The sequence below is a fragment of the Xiphophorus maculatus genome, chromosome 9, assembly GCF_002775205.1.
Source record: "Xiphophorus maculatus strain JP 163 A chromosome 9, X_maculatus-5.0-male, whole genome shotgun sequence".
NCBI classification, from domain to species: domain Eukaryota; kingdom Metazoa; phylum Chordata; class Actinopteri; order Cyprinodontiformes; family Poeciliidae; genus Xiphophorus; species Xiphophorus maculatus.
The window spans coordinates 25,678,455-25,702,589 of record NC_036451.1 but is presented as its reverse complement, the minus strand read 5'-3'; the positions used below and the strand labels follow the sequence as shown (position 1 = coordinate 25,702,589).

Sequence of the window (24,135 nt, the reverse complement as noted above, 5' to 3'; positions counted from 1 at the left end):
CGGCCGGGCAGGTCCGAGTCACCCTCGGCGCCACACCTGTACATCTCAGAGTTCTACATGAAAAACACACCGATCACATCTGCCGTGGCCAGCTGTTTCTATTTTCATACGTTTAGCTTTGCTGCTTAACAGAATATTTACACTTACCTCAGGGTTTGGCAAAGAATACCGCATATGCAAAAAGCAGAACAGTTTTTAATTCTCCCTTTAAAAAGAAAGATCTGCATCACAAAAGGACGCGGGCAATATTTCCACATCTTTGTAAATGAATAGCTCCGACAAGCGGCACGGTGAAGCAAAATGCAGATCTGCAGCTTAACATTGATTTCTCAGTTTGGGCTCATCAGAGCCGGAGCAGCTGATGAGATCATGACAGGCAGCAAAGCAAAGAAGCCGTGGGCTTGGAAGCGGAAAGTAAACACGCCTTGAAGAAGAACACTGCCATCTGCATTATGACACAATAAAAGGAATGATTAAATTGCTATTGCTGTACATAAGTGGATGATGAGGAAGATGTGAGTCATGATTGTAAACAGCCCTACTGAGTGTAAAAAGCATTTAAAATCAACAAACTACTTGATGTATTTTAGTTGTATATTAATGCTAATGTGTCTAACGACTGCCTGGATTCCACTGCAGATTTGATCATATTTATTACACGTACCATAATGATGATAATCTTTAAAGTTGAGTTCAGCAATGTTGGTTTGTTGATATCTTCTTTCCTTTCCAGGCCACAATTGGAATCGACTTCCTGTCCAAAACAATGTACTTGGAAGATCGAACGGTAAGGACCTTCGTTACGTCTGATTAATGTCATGAAAAGATGTGAAAACGTTGTTTCCCAGTAGCAGCGGCTTTCTCCGTTGATGGTTTTGTGGCGTTAGTTAACAATAATGTATATGCATTCAGACTGTTGAGCAGCGCTGAGGGAACAGCATGTCATCTTTCTGTGCTGCGTAGGTGGATACAATGAAATCTGCCGTTTTGCTGTCTGCAAAAAAGCACAAAAAAGCAGTACAGCCTTGGAAATGACTGATCTGTTTGTCTGAATAATGCCCTGTTGTTAATCTTGCTTTTGTTGTTATCAGTGACTGAGTGTGTGTGTGCGGAGGGAGCCAGCTGATTCCAGGCTCTCTGACTGTCTCAATAATCTTCCCCTCCTCAGCGTTCTCTCTCTGAACCCCAGGTGAGGTTGCAGCTTTGGGACACAGCAGGACAAGAGCGCTTCAGAAGCCTCATCCCCAGTTATATACGGGACTCCACCGTGGCCGTGGTGGTCTACGACATTACAAGTCAGTGTCCCAGATGACAGCTTTTCCATTTCACTCTGTGCTCCTTAGTGGAGTCTTTTTATGGCTGTGTGTTTCTGTCGCACATGATGAGTTTTACAGAAGAGTCACATTGTGCTCACTAAAACTGAAGGAGATTGACTCTGGAGATTGTTGTTACAGACAGAACGACAGGATTACTACATAGGAAATGTATGAAAAGTGTTTCCAAGGTTTGGGTAAGGTGGCGAAAAAAGAAAAATGTGTACAGAGAACAGTTTGATTTGCCAGACTTTTCATATTGTGAAAGACAAATAACTCATTTAAGTTTGGATTTAAATGGGCAGTATTTTAATAAACCTCCATTTTTTAAGCTTTATGTCATGATATGTCATTCTTTCATCAAAAACATGCCTGGAGTGTTGCTTTGATTCTTTCATGCATGTTTGAGAAATCCTTGAATCTCATGGCAACCATTCAGCTGTGACAAACACCTGGTTGGACCTAGCTCCTCCTACAAAGATGTAGCTCCTCCTCAAAGCAGCAATTAGTAAACATCTGGTGGAACTGCACATCAGCTGAGTTCATTATAGAAGCTAATTCTCAGTGTAACCCTGCTAAAAACGAGATGAAAAGGTAACTAGAGAACAGATGTGATGACGTCCTGAAGGTGGAGTTGCAGAAAGAGCAGGAGTTTTTAAAGAGACAGAGGCCCAATTTCAAGAGGCTCAATTTAAATTAGAACGTAAAATTTCGTTTCAGTCATATTTGATATATGCAGCATTTTTATAACAACTGAAGGTAATATAGTTAATTGTTATAAAATAATTCTATGTGGCTGTAAAAAGCATAATACTGCCTCTTTAAACGTAAATGAGTTTTTTTATGTTTGATTTGCTTTGTCACACCATTTCACTTAATTTTATAAACAACTTCAACTTTAAAAACTGGTGTTTGTTAAATTTCTTCAAACAAAATAAATTAAAGGTACGTAGGTTTAAAGACTCTGCATAAAGCAGAGCATACCCTAACATTTGATAAGTACAGGAGTCACAGAATTTGAAGACTACAACCCTTGAAAGTGTTTTAATTTGAAATTAAGTTAGCATCTTTATCTTTAGCTTCCACTAAATACTGTGTTGGTTAAGTTCTTTAGCTTTAGCCAAACTAACTTTTTAGTTGGCAAAAAGATTGAGCTTCTCCACCCCCTCCCAGTGCTATTATTGCCGTCAGAAAAAATGCACCACTACTAGTCAGAAACAACCAATCAAAGCCAGAAGGTCAATCATGCTCATGTATGCACTGCTCACTGTGCTAAATGTGGAGAAACAACTTACAGTAACATATTAGTAAATTATTTATCTGCCGTCATTGCCATGCTAACTATCCTTAGCATTTATGGCATGCTATGTTGTGGTGAACCAGCAGTAGCGTAGCAGAGAGCAGGTGGAGGGTGTGAGTAGCTTGCACATGTGGATGATCGACGGCACTAAGAACCTCCTCCTGGCTCTGGTTGGTTTTGACCAGAAGTGGTGTATTTCCGCAGTTGGCCACAGGGAGACGGGAGAGGAGGTTGTATTTATTTATTTTTCTCACTGATTATCTGTCTCATACTACGTTGTCACGACATAATGACAATTTTAACAAATATGTAAAGAAAAAAACCCATATTTTTTATAAAAGTTAGATACTGCAGCTTTACTGTGATGTGAATGTTCTGGAATGACACACTAAGATGAGGGAACATGATGAGGAACATTTGTTACCAAGGTTTCAACAGTAGCGTTCCCCCCCACCATTTTCTATACTTTCCATGTTAGTTTACAGCAGTGGGAGGACTGGTGCTGCTGCATCGTTTATCACCTCAGCTATTCAGTGTCATCTCACTCCTCTTTCTCCCCACAGATGTCAATTCCTTCCAGCAGACATCGAAATGGATCGACGACGTGAGAACAGAAAGAGGAAGTGATGTCATCATCATGCTTGTTGGCAATAAAACAGACTTGGCAGACAAGAGGTATGTAGTTCCATCCCCTCCTGCCAGCTAACTCCAGCATCTCGTTTCGTGCCCCGACGCCATGGCAACTATGAGGTGCAGCGACTGTCTGAAGGCACATTCAGCTGAACAGCAAGAACAAAGCAGGCTGACACCACTGCCTGCATTCACACAACACAGGGTCTAGATGCTTCGCTGGGGTGTACATCTGTGTATTAATGAGAAATGATGTGGATGCATATGAATTTAATGTTACAGTCCAAGCAATGCAGGAAGATATGCGAGCACTTACTGTCGCTACATAATCACATTCTGTAATGAACACAGTCATTAGCTTTATGGGATGAATTAAATCTAGTTTCATTGTTGTGATGTTTGGAACTCAGTCGATTCTCATTGGAGCGACTTGGGTCAGACCACCTGCTTTGAAATAAGTAAATCATGATTATGAAATGTTTTATCCCTCAGCACATCCTATTTATGACCATGTGATTTGTATAGTCATCAAAAAAGAAAAAAATGGAAATGCTGATGATACAAGATTCATAATGAAGCCAAAATAGGGGGAGAAAAGAAGTCTGTTTAAATATACTGAAGGGAAAATAAACTAAGGAATGATGGAAAACGGAAACTTACATTATTAGGAACAATACAATATAGCAGGAACTGAACCATAAAATAGGTTGTGCTGGCTAAATGTATTGATGGTGCATGTGTACAAAATGTAGGCTACAGACAGACTTCATACACAAAGGAATCAATGCAAAGAAAGATGGAAATAATCCTTTTTAGTTCAGTGGTGACATTGTTTCTTTGCCTGAAATCTGCTAAAACCTACAGAACCTCACAATACAACCTGTCAAGAAAATTGGTCGAGGTTTCATACTTTGACGCCCTTATTGTTTCTTTGGGCTGTGATGGTAGTAATTATCTTATTTATATTTATAGTGGGCTTTACAGGGTATTGAGTAACATAAAATCCTAAAATAAAGTTAATAAACATGACACACAAATCAATGATGCCCTAAAAACACTTTTGAAACAGGTTTGTTTTGACAAATGATTTGAGTACAAATAGTTCTGGACTGGTTCAGGGTGGGACAGAAGTTGCATGAAGACTCTGTGACATATTTTGGTCCAATCATTAACATATTGGATTTCTTGCAGTTGACTTAGAGAAAATTGGCCTCATCCGTCGTTTTACGTCAGTCGGTGAGAATAGAGTGGGTTGTGGATCTGGTGGGGAAGTGGCTAAAAAGAAGAACATAAGGAATAAGACATTGAGAAAACTGAGCACAGGGCCTTGGGGTTTGCCATTTTAGGAAAAAGGAAGAGTAGAAAATGCAAGGGTAGACATTTTTTATTAAATCCTGTTTGAAGACAAAAACAAAAAAAGGACAAGATGAGGACACCAACATGTACTGGCAAACTATGCATTGATGTGCCATCAGCAAGAAAACGGATTTAACAGAAAGGTAGTTTATACGTGATGGATCTTCATCGTACACAAAACTTTTATTAGATTCATCCTTTACATTCTCCATGTATCTCCATATTGTCTCATTAGTATTATATGGATGCTGGAAAGTGCTTCCATTATTGCATTCTTCCTCTGAACTGTGGAGCTTTACTGAATGTCACGTTCGCTACAGAAAAATCCATCCTTGCGAGGTAAGTAATCTCATTGGTACAAAATGCATTAATTTCCCTGGCGAGGGTCAACAGCTCGGAGCTGCAGAGAAATTCCCCTGGAGCTTTACTTCAGAGTATGTCAAGAACTGAAAGGGAATCAGGAAAAATGCTGATGGCGGCAGTTTCTTGAATGCGTCTCACCGGAGCTGCCAATAAAAGTTCACCGTTTCTATAGCAAAAGATGAATGAAAAGCTTTGGTTTTATAGGAGGTGTTGGTAGGAGAGGACCACTCATTGTTATGATTACACACCACGTATTTGGGTTGAATAACATTTAGAAAGTGAGCTGTTTGATTTTAATCAGAGTTTCTTGTTGGACTTTTTCCAGTTTTTCACGGTTAATTTGGTTTGCTCTTAATGTGGCCTGAATATTAAAGCTGCAGCAAAGAAATAAATTCTGTTTACTGCATTAAGATCACATCAGCGTCCTCCTTTAATCTCCCTCTTTGAGAGGGGAAATGAGCCTTGTTGCTGTGTTGACCGGACAAACTGACAGATGTTTAGCTAAATCAGCGCAGAAAAATTATAATGGTCCATCAGTGCTCCAGCTGAAGCAAATGTTTTCTTAACCAATTATTCTAAATCTTAATAACGAGCTTATTATTCAGCTTTCTGCAGAGGAAGGCCTCATTAGTATCAGGAAACAGTGCTGATAGGAACATTCGTGCAAATGTTTAGAAGGTGTGTTCAGGCTCTTGAGTCACATCAAATTAACAATTTTTCAAAATGTCAGTCAAAGAGTGAGAGACGGTCAGATTTCTGCATTATAAATTATCAAATTATGCTCAGTTTCCTTTCACACCATCTGTATGTAGCGCCTTTTTAATTTTTTGTTTCCCTGTTGCAGTATTGTAGAATTTACACATACTGTATGTATAAATCACTTGGGAACAAAGCATTTCAGAGAGTTTTTTCCTTTTGTTTTGGTTTTGGTTTTGCTCACTGGGGTGTGGTGGAGCTTTTCACAATGCTCAGTGCTTAGGGGAGTATGCACAGTGTAGGAGCTGCAGATCTGCTGGAGCTCAGCATGTGGGAAATCTTGTGTGCACCATGCAGCGGGAGGCAGCAGCCAAGCAAAGACTGGTGAGCTGCACACCGACAAGGAGAAGCCCCACGGTATCCAGCTCATTGCATTTTGCGGTTTTCTTTTCTATACTTGCTCCTGAACGACTACCACAACATTTTGGATGATTAGCTAGTAGAAGAGTTTCTTCTTCTCATGAACAAATGTACTGTTAAGCGGAAGAAGCACGAATTGTACAGCTGCTATGCCATGATTTTCACATTACTACCACAAGGTTTTAATGTACAACATGAGGTAGCAGATACATGTGAACGAGGGGGAAAATTAATGCCTGGTTTCCGAAATCTTTGATGAATAAAAAGTGTGGTGCCAGTTTATATTTTACCCTCTTTAGTCAAAACTCAATACTCAAATAACACATCCTAGATCTGAATGAAAGAAATATTCTCATTGAATACTTTGTTCCGTACAAAGTTCCATTTGCACAACAGCAGGTGAAATTGATTGTCAATCAGTGTTGCTTCCTAAGTGGACAGTTTGATTTCACAGAAGTTTGATTTACTTGGAGTTATATGTGTTGTTTAAGTGTTCCCTTTATTTTTTTGAGCAGTGTATATTGTTATTGACTTATTGTCCAGTCCTAAAAGTTGGCATTACCACTGTTAGCTGCAATTACAGCAGCAAGTCTTAAGGTATACGTCTCTACTGCACGATTCTGCCACCACCATGTTTCACTGCTGAGATGGTGTGATTAGGGTCATGGTCAGAGTTTTGCATTCATGTCAGGAAGTTCGTAGTAGTAAGGTTCAGCTTGAAATGTAAGCAAGCTTAAGGAGCTGACAATCTCCATGATTTTATTTAGAAAATGTTGATCCTGACCTTTACTTAGAAATCTGCAAAAGGTCATCAAGTCCAGTAACACTGCTGCTTCTAACCCAAAATGATAAAACAGTAACTTTGTTGTAATTTGGGAAACCTTTGTGTTATCTGCTCAAAATCTCTCTTGCCTAAAATATCTGGTGAAGTAATAGAAAATGTGTCCTTTTAGAAAATTTCTTACATAACTGTACTGACCTTCAACTTCATTTTAAATACCTCACTGATACTGAAAACTGTTAATATGCAGGCTTCCTTCCTCTTGAACAGCATTCCATCCTAATCCTACCCTAATGGCGCTTGGCATGGAGTGTTCACACATCAGGAAAACGTAGGATGTTTGCATTTTTCCGATTTACTGATCAGGTTGAAAATTGATCAATCGAAAATTTTTAAGACGGTGCCAGAATAGCTTTTAAGGGGACGTGTTGTACAAAATTCACCTTTTGCGTGTTTTTGTTCCTCCATTTGGGTTTCTGCTGCTTCTAAAAATAGCCCAAACGCTTAAAAAACCACAACAAAAATAAACTACGTTTTTTGGCAATACGTTTATTTGGTGTGTGGAAAATGACCCGTTTCAAAAACCTCTAGAATGTGACATCACAAGTCAGCAGGCACTATCCCTCACCTAGCAACCTCAGCGAATTGCAACCTATTATCCAGCAACCAGAGCAGAGCTCTAGCATGTTTGGTCAGCTGGTTTTACTGCTGCATGTGTTGTTCAACGGCTGCTGGAAAAGACAAGTGTTTTGTGTTTTGTTTCTGCATTCTTGTTGATTGTGCAGGAGGCTCCACGTCTGCTTTTCAAAAGTGTATAGTTGTATAATTGCGCATCTCTTCGCAGCTATTTTCACTTGCCAGTGTAAACATAGAGTGGGGGGGCGTGGCCAGCAGCAGTTTATTTGGATTTTAAAGTGACAGAATGAGCTTAATCAGCTCATTCTGAAAGGAGCTCAAAATATGCAGAACTGAGCAGAATAAGTTCTAAGAATGATTCGAAATGTAATTAACATGCTTAGGCCTATCCTAACCTCTTCAAGGAAGCATAATAGGTCGCCTTTAATAACTCATAATGTTCCCATTGCAGAGCTATAAATATATTGGGTTTAAAATTAATTAACAGCTGACTGCAATCTGGAGTTTCATCTTTGCATATTCTGTCCTCTCAGGGGGGCGAGCCTCTCCTGTCTGAACGTGAAAACTCTTTCAGACTCATTGTCACGTTTGATTAAGTTCATCATATTATTCTAGATGATCAACAATGACATGAGTTTGAAGATCAACCGATAACAGGGAGTCAACATTTTAAAAAATAGAAGGATGTGCCGCAGAATTAAAACATTTTAATCATAATCCATAGTAATTATGTCCCGTTACTTTGTTTCTTCACTGTTATTTGCATGGGATCATTAGTGTGACACACATAAGGGCGGCGTCACATATTTCTACTATTTTAATCATAGTGCTGCTTTGCAAGGCATGAATGTTGCCAGGACAGCACATTCATCCTGCGGCTTCCCTAGAGCCACCTCTCTGATGATAAATAAGCTGCAGAGCTGTTTAAATTGCGATCCAGACCGAAGCATCCAGAAATAGTCGCAGAAGAAATGGTGCAACTCTGTCAGGTGGCGTTATTATGGAAACGCAACTCGGGTGCAACGTTTCCTGTGTGTGCTGCAGACGTCTTTTACTATCTCATTTGCGCTGAATTACTCCGCTCTGAGCTGCAAAAGAGGTGTTGGGGAACGAGGGAAGCATCCGCTTGATGTAGCGCTGCTGTGTTTAAGGGTTGAAAGCAGCCTGTTAATTAGACGTGTTCACCGTGTGCACAGTTATTAGGCAGGCCTTATTTTTGAGGATTATTTTTTATTAATCGTCAAATACAGTTCCCTTCATTCAAAATGTTAGCAGAACCTCAGTAAAAGGGAGATTTTGGCTTTTTAAAGAGAAGAAAGCCAAAACCTCACTATGCACTCAATTATTGGGGAAGAATTCTTATGTAACTAAATTGAAAAAAAACTCACATTTTTCCATCTCAGTTTTTTATTTTAATCTGTTTAAGTAAGCATTTCTGACTTTAAAAAAAAAAACAGTGACCAATGTAGCCCTCTCGATTCTTTTCAATAACTCAATCTGTTGACGGTCAACGTTTTGTGTAGCAGCAACCACAGCAGGTCCAATAGCCAGCTAGTTGTTGGACCTGCTGTGGTTGAATATAACAGAACTGGAAGACAATGGCTTCCTGGTTGCTTCACACTTGATTTTTCTCTAATCCGTTGACGGTTCATTTGCATCTTTCTTTTTTTTCTTCTGACCCTGTTGACTATTTGCAACAAAACGTTTAATTGTTCTGTGATTATGCCTCAATGTCTTGGCAATCTCAATAGTGCGTCATCCCTCAGACTTCTGGTAATGTTTGCCTTTTCGCAGTTAGTTACATCTCTCTTTTTTTGGCTCATTTTGAGTGAAGACAGAAGCTGACTAATAGTTATGTACAACCTGACGTGGTGCGTTGACCGCCTTAGGCCACACCCCGCCTCATTACAGACACACATCACCTGCTGTTCCTAAATCCACTATTATTCAAGTTTATCTAACTTGGAGTTAGAAAATATGCCTACTAAATTGTACACACAGTGTATACTTTCTGATTTGAAGAATAACGAGAACGAAATGGCTACATGAGGGTTTTTCCAGAAGAGCAGTGGCTAATTAATTTAGCCTTTCCTCTCTCTGGATCTGTTGCTTTCTCAGCCAAAGGTCTCTGTCTGTGCTCACAGGAAACCTGATGGTGTCGGCGAGAACCAAGCAATCACCGCCCCATTCATTTGAACATAATGCAAATTTTCCGTCATTAACTCTTCACACGGTGTAATTAATCACCATCGCCCAGTTAGCCAAATACGCCTGTTGTTTCCCACCCTGCCTAAAATGACAATGAGCTTTATTCTCCTCGTACGGCTTCTTTTCGCTTGTCGTTTATGTGAGAGTAACGACCGCCGTTTTGTGTCTAGATTCAGATGCTGATGATGCCTGCTTTTTATTTGCAGGCAAATTACAATCGAGGAAGGCGAGCAGAGGGCTAAAGAGCTGAGCGTCATGTTCATCGAGACCAGCGCCAAGACGGGCTACAATGTCAAACAGGTGAGAATTTTCCAACAAATAAAACCCGGAATATGCTTACATAGTACTAATCTTTCTCAGGTCATCATGGTCAAGCAATTATTTGCTTCATTAAAATGTTAATCGTCACCCCACTGTTGCCAACTCACCTACTTTTTTGCTATATTTAGCTATTTTTTTCTGACCGAAAATAATTGGTATCAGCTAGAATCGGAATCAGGAAGTCGGGCTTTTTAAAGATGAGTAATCGCCGATCGGCCAGAAAACTGCAATCGGTGCACCCCTATTTTAAATCAATGACAGTTTTTTTGGAATGATAATATTGTTTCAGTGTAAATATTAACAAGACTGAGTCATATTAAAAGGCCACAAATCACGAAAACAAAATGAAGTTTGTGTCACAAAGTGGTACCTAATACTGTAGATTGGTGGACTGAAGCTGTTGTCATGGCTATTTATGCATTACTACGTCATAAAAATGGAGGAAAGTTGGGGAAAGTATAACAAATTACCTCCCCCACAACCTGCAATGGAAATAAACCTTTTGTACAGGAAACTGCAGCATATTTACAAATGCTTCTGTTAGAGATTTTTTGGTATTATCATTTCATTCTTACTCTGGTTCACCTTAAGTCTATAGATCTTAGTGATTTTCTGTTTAAAGTGATCTTCTGTTTAAAGTGATTTTCTGTTTAAAAAGTTCTCTTCTTTAAATGACCTGGAAGTCACTACTGTCTGTTTATCTTCATGTGAAACAGTTAACAATGTGTTTCTCAGACCTTTGATTAGTTATCACACCTAGGAACTGGGTTGCTAGTTGATTGTATCAGAAGTTTTACGACCTTTGTTGTTTTTCCTGACTGTCCCCTAGGTAGAAATTCCTTAGTCGTAAAACTGTGTTTGATTGTGTTCGTTTCGGGGGCTCCTAATCTTATCAGCACCAGCCCCCTTTGCTTTTGTTTTGTGTTAATAAAAAGACAAGCTCTACTGCAGAGTTTCAGAACACATGGTGAACTGGTCAGAGGAGCAGTTCTCTGTGTTTTCGCCTTTTGCAAAAGCTTGGCTATAAAATTCATAATACGTTGTCTGTGGTTCTTTGTTTTATATAGGTTCGAAAGGAAAAATACCTATCACTTCCCTCGTGGTGGAGTAGTTACATTAGTACTGGTTTCTTTTTTCAGACGTTTTTGGTTGAGAGGACTTTGCTTTTTTGGAGTTTTTTTCCCCCCTCTGATTTTCTTTGCTGTGCAGCTGAAGGGATTTTCACTTGTAATTTTTTAATTTTAGATCACTATGATGTGGCAGCCATAGCAACAAGGTGTTTTTTTAATTTGACTGAATTGTAGATGGACGAGTCAAACCTTATACTAATTTTTCTTTTCCACTGTTCATATATTCTCTAGATGACAGTTTGGGATTTGTGAAACCTTTCTTCAATTTGTGGTAAACAAAAATATGAGATTTTTTCCATTTTAACAAAAATCTGGCTAAAATCTCGCCTTACAAAAACTCAATGTGGTGTTTCGATCCTTTAACAAATACCGGAAATTACTGAAGGAGGGGTTGAGTTGATTTAAATTTGACTTAACACCTTCAGCTTTCATTCCTTTTTTTCTTATATCTAGATGTTCTTGAACCACTGTGCTTCCTGGACGGTTAAATACCATGAAACCACATCCCCCTCAAATCTCTGATGTTGTGAACAATTCATTTGTTAACCCTACCACTCCTTGCATGAAGCTGTTACTGATCCGGACAGCTCCTTCAGTAATAGACATCCCAAATGCACAAAAAAGCATTATCGTAGATCCTTCTTACTTCTTGCTTATTGAGTAACCTAACAGAACTCAATGTGTTTACATCCCTGCTGGTATTTGCAAAAAGAGATTTTCTAAAAATCATTTCTGCAGCTATGCTGCACAGTTTTATATTCCCTTTATTGTACCTTTGTTTTTTTAAACACATTTTGTTCTTGTTGTAGAAATGTATTCCTTTCAGTTGCACATTACCTTGGATTGGAGTACACTATTTTTGATAACTGAATTGTATATTATGTTATTTTACTGTTCGGCTGCAGTATATTATTCTTAGTTTATTTTAAAATATATTTTTAATACTTTTGTGTGACACTAAAGGATACTTCTGTTCTACTTTTCTTCCAGCAGGGTCGGCCATTCCAGTGAAAGTAACTGAAGTTTTAACTTCCAGTTTCATCTCGCTACCTTTGAGCGTTTGCTGCTCCCTGATTTGGTCGGACAGCCCACCAATCACAACGCCCTTCTCTCCGCTAAGCCCATTTCTGCAAACTGAACTGCATTCGTTACCTAACGCCAAGGTTTCCATTATTCCAGACAGACACAGAAGCAGAAGGCTCCTCTGGTTCAAGTCTGTTTCTAATCAGCTGATTGTTTTGTTGTTTTGTTTAAAGCAGCTGTTGTCTGCAGAATAAAGAACAAACAAGTGTAAGGCGGGCTGTGTTGTCAGTCTGTGGACGGTGTTGATGGAAGGCACCTCGCTCATCCTGCAGCAGCTCTTGCAGACAGAGGAAGCCATTCTTCACCTAAAACACCGAGGGTCACACTGTGCAGCCGAAACAAAGGTCACAGTGCAGCCTCCAAAGGCTGCAGTGTCTCAGTGTTTGTTTGGCTGTGTCATCATTCAGCAGACTGACATCGTGCCAGCAGACTCATAACATAAAAACACAGCCGTTCTTCCAGCTGGAACATTAAAAATCCTAAATGTTTCTTTTTATTCTAAGTAAATATACAGTATCTGGAACAACAGTGTCTCTGTTTGTTTTGCTGTCTTCCAGCTGTTCCGGCGCGTGGCGGCTGCTCTCCCAGGGATGGAAAGTATGCAGGAAACCAGCAAAGAGGGGAGTATCCTTTGAAAAAAAAAACCATGAATAAGTTATAGCACAGTTACAAACAGTGAACAGAAAACATTTTTTTAGTTTAAGTGTTCACAGCCCCTTGAACTCTGCCACACCTTCTCACATTACAAACACTAAAGTATTTTATGTGATAGACCAACACAAAGCAGCACATAATTGTGAAGTAAAATGGGAAAAAAAAGTTTTTTTAACATAAAAATTAGAATATTTTGTTGTATATTTTTGCCTGTTCATTGGGGAATTGCCAAATCTCAGCCAGAATGCTTGAAGAGCATTTGTTGACATCAAATGTTAAGTTTTGCCAAAGATTCTCAAATGCATTTCGGTCTGGACTTTGACTAGGCCAGTGCATCATATAAATATGCTTTGATATCAGTCATCCCTGACTGTGTTTAAGGCTGTATAACATAACAATATGCAATAATGTGATCAAATCAAACTTTAAGATGTGATCAAATGTCTTTAAAGCTGCATTATGTAATAATGACACAAAATGTAATAAAATCCTTGAACGCATTTTGTGTTGTAGGTTCATACAGAGTCTGTTACCAAAAGTTTGGAATTTGTTGACCAAAGTTTCAATTTAAAAGCATATAGAATCTACAATATGACTATTATTAGGACTATAATGATTGCTGATTGATTGAACACAAACAGTTTGTGAACGTTTATTACGTAATGTGCCACATTATTATTATTATTATATCATTCTTTAAAAAGATCCACCTCTGCATTTTGTAATAATGGGCTTAAAACGTAATAAGGTTTATTATTAAACCTCCCTTTAGTAATAAAGGGAGAAAATATTGCAAAATGCATTCAAGGATTTTATGCATTTTTGCATCGATTCTTACATATTTAATTTCAGGTTATTTGAGAACATTTTCTCATTTTTGTTGGCATTAAGCCCTCGAATCACTTCGTTTCTATCTCACAATTATTCCCTGATTTGTGCTGGTCTGTCACATATTATCCCAGTACGGGGTTTTTCCCCTGTATTTTGTACGTGGGAAAAATGTTGACGTCTGATTGCAGCAGCACGGCACTGTGAACGACCTGACAGAATTACATTTGCAATCTATTTAAATACACGTCAGCTACCTGTCTAATTAAATAGGTTGTTAGGGAAAATCGTCTTGGTAACCGTCAGCTCGTGTTAGGTCGGGCCGCCATGTCTGTCCGTTACAACCAGAGACCGCCTCAGAACAAGCCCCCAGGTCACACTGAAGGGACCGGAGCGTGAAATGTTCTGTTGGAGCGGCAGAACACACCCAAAGTTAAACCAGCTGTGGTTGGAAGGGAAGAATAAGTGGAGGTGATATGCAAAATATGCTCTTAGTGGAATAATATATGCCAAAGAGAGACATTTTTCAACATGTTATTGGAGATAAATGGAGCAGCTGAGACGTTTTCTGCTTTAATTTCCATCAGTAACTAAAAGAACCCCGAGGCTCTGGGCTCCATCCGTGCTACTCCGTCTGATTTTTATGCTGCTTATTTGGTTTAGTAATACGGTCAATGCTGCATTTTAATAAATATCTCCATCCTAAGCATCAGGTGTGAAACACGGCATCAATCTCCAGGGTTTATAGTGTATTTGTGATGCTGTGAGACTGGATTTGGTGTCTTACAGATTGATCCTGATTTTGCCTTTCTTGTCACACTTTTAACGTTTCAGATCGTTTGGAATCTGACTTTGATAATCTGAGTAAATATATAAAGTAACACATATAAAAGAAAGGGGTGAGGGTAAAATGTGTTTATACTTTTCCTTGCATTCTTTTCAAGCAAATTAATTATATATCATCCTATTTGAATTTGTATCAAGGTTTGACATAAATGGGTCTGTCACGATAACTTCTGCTAGGCAATCAATTATCCCAGAAGTTATTGTGATGAATGATAATACTGTTGTCTTAACAGTAGTAGAATAACAGCAATGGCATAATAATGCAAGAACATTTAACACTGGAACTGGAAGACATTTTAAATATCCAAAATAAATAACTAAAACAGAAGCAACAAATAAAATGAGTTATGAAGTCTCCGTAAACAAAACTGTCCTAAAAATGTGCCAGTTGAGACCAAAGCACCAGATTGAAGAGTTTTATCATCCAGTTTTTGGTAGAAAGTGAGAAAAGAGAAATAATAAATCATTCAAATGGAAATTATTGAGCTCATTTTAATTTATCATTGAGTTATTGCTTATTGCAGCAGGCCTAGGAATAAACAAACAAAACGTATGTTAAACTACAAGAGAAATATGTGTTGCTCAAGAACCAGATTAATGTGCCATTATTCTGGCACTGTCTCATATCAATACTTGAGTAGTATTAATAAATCATCAATAATTCTGTATGTTTTTGTCTTCTTGTTCTGTCTGTGAGCGCCGGCCATTTGTTTCTGTGACCGTTCCTCCCCTGGGTGCAGCAGCCCTCCACATCCTCCTCCACTCCACAACCGCAGAGTTGCATCTCTATGGAAACTGTAGATGAGCTAGAAAATTGCTTGCGGTCGCGCCGCACGTCATTACTCCTTCACTTTTAAGGGGTCTCCTGTTGTCCCGACGAACACGGCAGCATTTATCTGCCTAAATCAGGCAGACCGCAGCGCAGCACGGGAACGCTTGCTCCCGCATATCCCGCTGCAGCGTTCCTGTGATTTCCTTGTGAACTCAGCTCCTGCAGGAATGAACTTGGTAACCTATCAGACTTTTCCATCCACTGAGGTCCACCTTTCATTAGTCACAGCCAGTTGTTTTAGCTCCATCTCTTCTTTAGTTGTTTTCTTCTATTGTTGTTTTCTTCTTTCCCGGTGTGAGAGGTGGAGGAGCGGTGATGGATGGCTGGTGATGACAGTTCCTCAGCAGCGATGTGTCTCTGCTGACATGGTCGCTCAGTGGAGCAGCTCCACGCACCAAACACAAACACACACGAAGGCAGGGAGGCTCCGGATTCAAAAGGATGAGATTTGATGTTTGAAGCAGAGAGCGGAGGGCTCCAAATCAGACGCCAGTTAGCACACGAAGAGTTTAGGAAACTAATTAGTGCATTTAAACTGGAGGTGGGAAGGGAGCGCGTCATGATGGATGTGCAGGCCTGAAGGTTTCTGGTTTCTGCTCTCTGCTTCTGAAAACAATTTCCTACCTAATGGTTGTGTCATTAACCCCTCCAGGGTTTAAACATAGCGCCTGACCCAGATCAGTGCAGGGGTCATCAGGGCTACCAGGAAAACACTGACAAAAACAAAGGAACTGGCTGCACCAACAGTGTCCAGTGTGTTTAAAAGTTTTCCACATTTTAGTCACAACCACAAACCTGAATCAGTCACTCCAATCCAAATTCACTCATTTACTAATTTTGTGCGGCATTGCGATTTTCACCAGTTTTCAAACTTGTTCCTCAATTCTGACCGATCACCTTAATGTTTTAAAATGTAAATGGGAATTCTAAATGTAATATAAAATAAATTATAAAGTATGATGTCGCTCAGATCATAAAGTATAAAGTGAGACTGAATGCATCTGCCTTTGTGGATCAGGCACACTGCCACCTCTACCTAATGTAGATTTTTTTTTTCAATATCAGTACTTGCACAGACAGTAATATCTGATTACTGCGTCTCTAATATTAACTACTTTAAAATCCTGTATTTTCTGGAAAGATGAAGTAATTGCAACTTTTTTGTAAGCTGATATTATGGCAAATTAAAAACTGTTATAAAAATGTGCAATTTTGACTGCAACTATTTTAAACTAGACTAGACTTGGACTCCCGTTCGGAGACTCGAGTCTTAAACCGTTTTTAATAGAGTGAATGGAAGTCGGTATGTGAATGACAGATTGCAGCTGTTTTATTGTGAAAGGATGAGCTTGATTAGGAGCCGTGACATTGGTGGATTATGGGATGTTAATGCCTCATAACAATCTGTTCGTGTTCGCTGTAGCTTCATAATAATGGCTACATTAATGTCTCTCCAAATGAATGCTGTGTTAAATGGCTTTGGATCATTTAGAAATCATAATAAACAGAACTTACCCCTGACATTTCTCTCGCTGCTAAACTAGTTGCAACTTTGCAAAGATACTTCCAACTAAAACTGTCAAAATAAAAGCACTTCCTTCCTGTTTATTTCTTTTGTGGTGGTAATTTATGCCTTATATTTGATCATCTTTGCTATTAAGATTGAAAACAGAGGTTTTAATGTGAATTTCCAAATATTAAAACTTACCCAGCTCATAGTGAGGAGAAAACCATTTAAACTTAGTGCAAAATATAATGGTGTTTTAAAATATGAAGGAAGGCAGGGATAAACAGGAGCTAGCCTAGCCATTATAAATAAAAAATCTAAAAGAAATATTAAAATTTAATTTCTTTTTTCCTTTTTGGAGCATAAATGCCTGCTATTACTGTTAAGGTAAAGATTACATTTTAACGATTTTCAAATAACATACAACAATCTTTAGCTACATTTTTAGATACCAATTTAAATATTAAAGATAACTAAAAGGTTGCTAAATAATTATCGAGCGAAACAGTACACTACAAATACACTAAATCTTACCAAGTATTTTTGTTCTACTTTCTAGTGTAAATTTCTTTGAAATGAGACAAAACTAACTTATAAGCAATGTTTTAGCAAAATAAAGGAGATTGTTTAAAATCAATAAATCCTTAATATTTATGAATAACTTGGTTATTGGCAGATTATTTCACTAATAACACGGGAAAAAGGTCTTGTTATAAGTGAAATGATCTACCAATGAAACTAGTACGTTTTATGAATATTAGTCACAGTTATTGACTTAAAATAAGCTCATATCTTGCTGAAAAGTAACTTATAAGTTTATGTTTGTCTTATTTGAAGGATACTGAGATAGAATAATGTGTAAGTTTTAGTGTTTTTGCAGGGTACAGGTTTGGATTCCTGACTATGGTCATGCAGGGTCAGATGCTCCCAGGTGTTATGGTTTTAATAAGAAGTTTTATCTCAGTTGTGGACCAAAGACTTGAGACTTTACTTGGAAGAAATTATCTGTGAACATCTCCGGTTGAAAGGAATTGGTGAGAAATCTCTTTTGCAGTTTGCCACAAGCCAAGCTCATGTGTAATTCACGTCCCTCTGAACAATTAAGCTCTACTTTTTGTTAGTTTATCACAAGAAAAAAATCCCAATGAAACAGAATGAGGATTGTGGAATAAGGTTAAGCAGAATAAGTCATGTCGTGTACCTGCCGTTTCACTGCAAAGCAGCATTATTTACATTCAGTTTACCTTTCAGTCACGCTGGTTACCCTTCGTCAGGTTCTGATCTGGGGAAAGTGCTTTAATTTGACAAGAAGATCCCATCTGGGATTTCACTATGAACCAGTCTACTCCAGCATGCCGCAAACACCTGCAGCTTTACTCAGGCAAACAGAGGAAAGAAATCAAATCAAGGCCTGAAAGCAAGAGGAGCAAAAACACAAAACACAAATGTACATATTTCATTTCATTTGAAGCTGCCCTGCTCATTTTTTCAATAAGGTTGCAGCTTCCCCTCTTCCCTTCAAGGATTAGGATGATACACTGTAGCTACTTCATAATAAACATATCCATCACTGTATATTTTGTATAAATTCAGATTCCTATCGCTTTGTTTTGTATTTTTAATCATGTAAAAACCAGCTTCGGGCTCAACCCGAGCCTCTCTTCCACTCTCTTGACAACTACTCTTGAGAAATTTCAAATCGTCTTGAGCCGGAGCCACAGCCATCACTGAGTTATGCCGACCGCTAAAATATTCATGGCTGACGAGGCCCATTTGGTTTGGTGATGTTGGCAGCTGACACACGCGCTCCCATCCTCCAGCTGGGGCGAGCCGGTCCACGCGGGAACGCTCCGGCACGCGCCGCGTTAAACCGCTGTCCTTCAAATGACATCATACAGCCGCGCGCTCCACTGTAAAACAGCGGGAACGAGCCCCGCCGCTCCCGGAGCCGCTTGAGAGCCACGCTGGGACTGTTGGGATCTACAGTAGTTTGCAGACAACATGTAGGCCAAAAGTGTTTGTTGCTGCTGCTGCACCTTCATGTTTGCTAGAAGGTCTGGTTTAGCCACGATGTGCTTTTTGTGTCTCTAAGATGAAGTTGGAATAGCACTGTGCTTTTTTTTATTATTATTATTATTATTATTTTTTACAGCTGTGGCTCATTAGCTAGGCAATTGTTCCACTGTGATTTAAGCCAGGATTCATTCAAAGTTAATGTCTCCATCATAATACAGCAGACGGACTGGGCTGCATCACTTGGACGCTTCCTCTTTGTCCAAAACACTATTGTGAGGAAAGAATAAAAATAGAACCCTATTTATAAGTGTGGGGCGGTTACTACACTGCAAAAACACAAAATCTTACTAGTTTTTAGTGAAAATATCTTGGTGAACATGAGATAAGACAAAACCAACCTAGAAGTAACTTTTCAGCAAGATATAGGAGATTGTTTTAAGTTAATAATTCCTTAATATTAATGAAAAAGTACTGATTCCACTGGCCGATTGTTTTCACTTAACATGACTGTTTTAATTGAAAAAGATCCTACCAAGTATTTGTAGTCTAGTTCCTTGTGCAAATATCTTAACACGATGGAAACAAGACTAAACTAACCTAGAAGTAATGTTTCAGAGAAATATAGGAGCTTGTTTCACAAGCCAATGATTCCTTAATATTGATGACAAAGTGCTAGTTTCACTGGAGGTGATTTCACTTTTACCATGGGGCAAAATGTCTGGTTATAAGTGAAATAATCTGCTGGTGGACCAGCATGTTTTCATCAGTTAAGGAATTTTGACTTAAATCAAGCTCCTGTATCTTTTTTCTGTCTTTTTTCTAGAAACATTAGAAACTAAATACTTAATACTTTGTGTTTTTTGCAGTGTAATATTGTTGCTTTGCAGAAAGAAAGTTCCAGGGTTCAAACCTCAACCTGGGGTCTTTCTGTATAGAGTTAGCATGTTCTCTCTGAGTACTCCAGCTTCCTCCCACAGCTCACAAACAGAACTGTTCATTTAATTGCTTTCTCTAATTTTCCCTTCAGTGTGTGTGTGTTTGTAATACCTTGTGGTATTTTTCTTGACACATACTACATTGTGGGGACACACTGCTCCTTGTGGGGAACAGAGCCTGGTCCCCACAAGGGGAAACGCTGTTTTTGGGTCAGGTGTTAGATTTAGGACTAAGGTGTGAGTTGAGTTTTGGTTAGGGATGTAATGGTTAGGATTAGGATAAGGTTTAGGCTGTAGAAATGAATGGAAGTCTATGGAAAGTCCCCACAAGCCACAAAGATAGCCACGCAAATGTGTGTGTGTGTGTGCGTGTGTGCGTGTGCGTGTGTGTGTGTACGCACGCGCGCGCGCGGGCACACGCATGGTTGTTGTTCCAGTCTGCCTCTGTGACGGACTGACGACCCTCCGTGTTGTAGCCCACCTCTCTCCTATTGGTCGCTGCAGATGGGCACAAACCCCGCTGTGACTGCACAGATTCATGCTGAATCTCATTGGTGAATTATTGGAATGTTAGGAAAAGGCGCCATCTAGTGGTTGGAAACGTGCACTGCAGCTAGTGTCTTAGTGTATTCTTTTTCAAGCTGCCTATTGTCAAAAAGTGAATTTATTTCATTCAATTCAAAGAGTAAAACACACTCCATATAGATTTGTTGCATACAAAATGATTTTCTTAAAGTGCTTCTGATAATTGTGGTGATTTTGTTGACAGGGTGTCAAACTCCAGTCCTCAAAGGCCACTGTCCTGCAGTTTTTAGATGTGCCACAAGTACAAAACACCGGAATCAAATGGCTTAATTGCCTCCTTATTGTGTAGCTCAGTTCTCCAGAGTCCTGCTAATGACCTAATTATTCTATTCAGGTGTGGTGCAGCAGAGGCACATCTAAATGTTGCAGGGCAGTGGCCCTTCAGGACTGGAGTTTGACACCTCAAAACCCAAAATTTCAGTTTCTTAGAAAATTAGAACACTGCATAAGAGCTATTAAAAAGATTTTTGTAAAACAGAACTTTGTGTTTACTAAAATGTATGTCCATGTATGGTACTGTATACAATACCTGGTTGCAGCATCACTGTGTCTGGTTATGGAGTTGATCAACCTGTGGGACCACTGAGGAGTTCAGGGCCTGCAGTTCATCTGCACTGTTGGCTCCAGTTTGAGAAATGCTGATAAGCAACTATAAATTGAAAAGACACCCTGTTTAACGTATCTGAGTTTTAATGATACATACAATGTCCTGTCGACCTTCTTGCTTGGCTTCCTTAATAATATTTTTCAGTGATCGACATAAAGTTGGACAAACCCCAGGAGCCCCAGACCACTGAAAGCGGCTGCTCCTGTTAGTGCTCATGGTTCCTCCATGGATCTCCATCATCGAAGCTTTGTTACGTTGCTTCCCATTGGTTAACCCCGCTGTTGACTTTGCACGTTGAGATCCCGGTTTCCTCACCTGACCACTGATCATCGGTTGGAACTAGCAATATGTGAAATTGGGTCTACTTTAACAAAAAACCCACACAAAAAAGTAAAGAAAAAGTTGTACGACTTGGTAAAACTTCCCCCTTACTCCTATGGGAGAACAAAATCTACTCTGGGAGTAGATTTTGTTCTCCCATATGGAAAAGTGAAAAGCTTTTGTTTTTTCCATATTTTTGTATTGCAAGGTGGATCCCTCTGGAAGTGTTTTTTCTTTATCTACTTTAGGAAAACAACATGTCTGAGAGCCTGAAGAACAGACCAGACCGTATTGTGTGTGACGATTGTGGGCAATCGCAAAAAAAAAACGTTTTCAGCTTTGTTATCATCGACTATTCTTCAGTATCTCAGAACTAAGTACAGAACAGCCAATCACAGCCTTCCTGCCTGTAGCCCTGCTGTTATCCTCATATTTGTATTTCAGACGTTACGGATCAATCCGAGCTGTAAAGTCCAGAGTATGTAATGCATGCCTAGTTGTAAAGCATAGGTACTGTCTACCTGTGTACACGAGTTTGAAAAATGTAATATTCCTCCAGTGACTTGATTGCACAGCGTTCTAAGAGCTGGGTTTGTATACTTCACTTCTGACGACCTTTTGATTTTAAGTTTTTTTTGCCATGTGTGTGTGTAAATTTGTGCTTTCTGTATGGACGGCATTAGAACGCAGTTCCACTGAGGGCCACTGCCACGTCACTTCACTCCCGCCACATTCCAGCTCTCTTTAAGGACACCTTCGGTCTGTACGTCACGGACTGTGTCCGTCCAGCTGCTGTCACACTGTGGGAGCATTATGTGTTTAATGATGATCTGTGTATGCAGATTGCTGTGAACAAGCAGCGAAGAGTCCAACCCTCTGCCATGAGCCCTTTGAGCAGGCGGACCAACTACACCCTTAAAACGTCGTTCTTCTGTTTCCTCACCGACTAAAAACTAATTTGCACATGTAGACCTTTCAGGTTATTATGAAGTTGGGGGATGCTTCATTCTAATTGTACAGTCGCTTAATTCAAAGACGTGTCTGATCGTTAAAGAAACTGTCGCATAACTTGTTTCCATGTCTGTTTGTTTTTTTCTGCTTGTGTTTGAGCTGAATGAAAATGTTGACATTATGGACTATTTCTTTCCGCCTTCAGGGCCACTTATCATAACGTTCTGGTGGTGAAGTCGGCCAGTGCTAAGAACACTACTTCGATTTGATGTGTCTTCGATGTGAAGTCTTTACAGCACTTTTGCAGAATGTGTTTTAGATATAGAGTGAAAATGTAAACCGTTAAAAGGAAATGTTCATTGTTAATTTCCATACAATTTGGAGTAGTGTGTCCTAGAGTAGAAGCGTTGGTTTGGGAATTGTTTTCACACATCTATATATGGAGCACACTTCTAAAACAGACTCTAACCAACATAATGAACCAAATAGTAAAACAGCTGGTTAAAATATCACAGGAAATGTTCACCAGAATACAAACATACCAAAATAAAGTGCCATTGGACTTCCCTCGACATGCTCAGAGGGAGCTCTGTGTGGGTCCATTTTGCAACAAAATGTTCTTGGTTCCTGGTAAGAAAAGCACTCTAACAAATAACTCTAGAGTATTTGTTTTTCAGATTGAAGTTTGGAGATACTCCATTGTATTTAAATCCTGAATATGGCAGAGTCCACCTTTATTTGTTGACGGCCCATTTCAACATTCCACAGAGATGGACTGAGGGACGTAAATGGGATCTTTGCGTGTTGGAGCAGGGGCCGGGGTGGTCGCCCTGCTGATTTTTGTGATTGTACTATCACAGATCGGTGCATCAAACCTGATTATTGCTGACCTGGTTCTCATTCACACTGTACAGAGATCTAGCATGTCTCTCCAAATGGTTAATAAAGATGTCTTATTACCAACCTTCTGCATGAGTGTCTTTTGTACTTTTTCCTTTGCTCATCATTTGATTTGATAAAATGTTTGTTTCTCAAATTAAAAACCTAACCTTGTACTAAATAACCTTGTACTAAATATTACTGTCATTACTTAGAGGAATATGCATTCTTACAATGGGAACCAACAACCTGCACGTGTAAACATGCAGAGGAACCGTAGTTTCTGTCCTGACTCAGTAAAACTACCTTCAAGTTCCAATGAGAGTAATATAACCAGATATTCAGCTTCCCTGTTGGCCAACACCAGAGTAACACATAGAGCAGTCACAGCATAAAAATGGAAAATTAGGTTTACATGTCCACCAACGTACAATAACACTGATGCTCTTATATTCTTTGCTTGCTGATTTTAGGTATCAATTGTGACATAAGAATCTTTAACTTTGATTCATTAAAAAATATTAGAACGATTAAGACTAATGTATAAAATCCAAATATGAATAGCTTAATTTAAAATGCATTAACATTTGATTCTTTGTCACAAGATATCTTTCTAAATAGTCCAACTGGGTCTTCCAGTTTCTTGTATCTTTTGTTTTATTTACTGAAATGTAATTCAGTGCACTACTGTTTGTCATTTCCAACACAGTAAAAAAACAAAATTTACTTAACTTGTTGGAAGTGTGTTGTTTTTTTTTCTAGAAATGCAGATACCGGAAAGAGCAGTTCAGCCACTGAAAACTTTAATGCACGGCTAGTTAGCAAGCTAGCAGGTAGACCTTGCTCTGTATAGTTTCTGATGACTTGCTCTTGTTAGCTCATAAAGTTAATTCCTCAGAAGTAAAAATGTTCAATACTAGTGAGGACACATTTTAAC

General features: G+C 39.1%; 1 protein-coding gene across 2 annotated transcripts in view; it reads left to right on the top strand.

The window, feature by feature from the left end:
• The window catches only part of LOC102223209 (ras-related protein Rab-6B), a 60,993-nt gene extending 37,710 nt beyond the window's left edge, over positions 1-23,283 (top strand). The window contains exons 3-8 of one of the 2 annotated variants that reach the window (XM_023339143.1): positions 734-787; positions 1,169-1,295; positions 3,177-3,288; positions 9,910-10,003; positions 12,795-12,861; positions 21,192-23,283. In XM_023339143.1, coding sequence (XP_023194911.1) covers positions 734-787; positions 1,169-1,295; positions 3,177-3,288; positions 9,910-10,003; positions 12,795-12,861; positions 21,192-21,256 — 519 coding nt within the window. In that variant the 3' untranslated portion in view covers positions 21,257-23,283. The remainder of the gene's footprint in view (positions 1-733; positions 788-1,168; positions 1,296-3,176; positions 3,289-9,909; positions 10,004-12,794; positions 12,862-21,191) is intronic. The other variant, XM_023339144.1, reaches the window with a different exon arrangement.
• Positions 23,284-24,135: the final 852 nt, after the last annotated feature.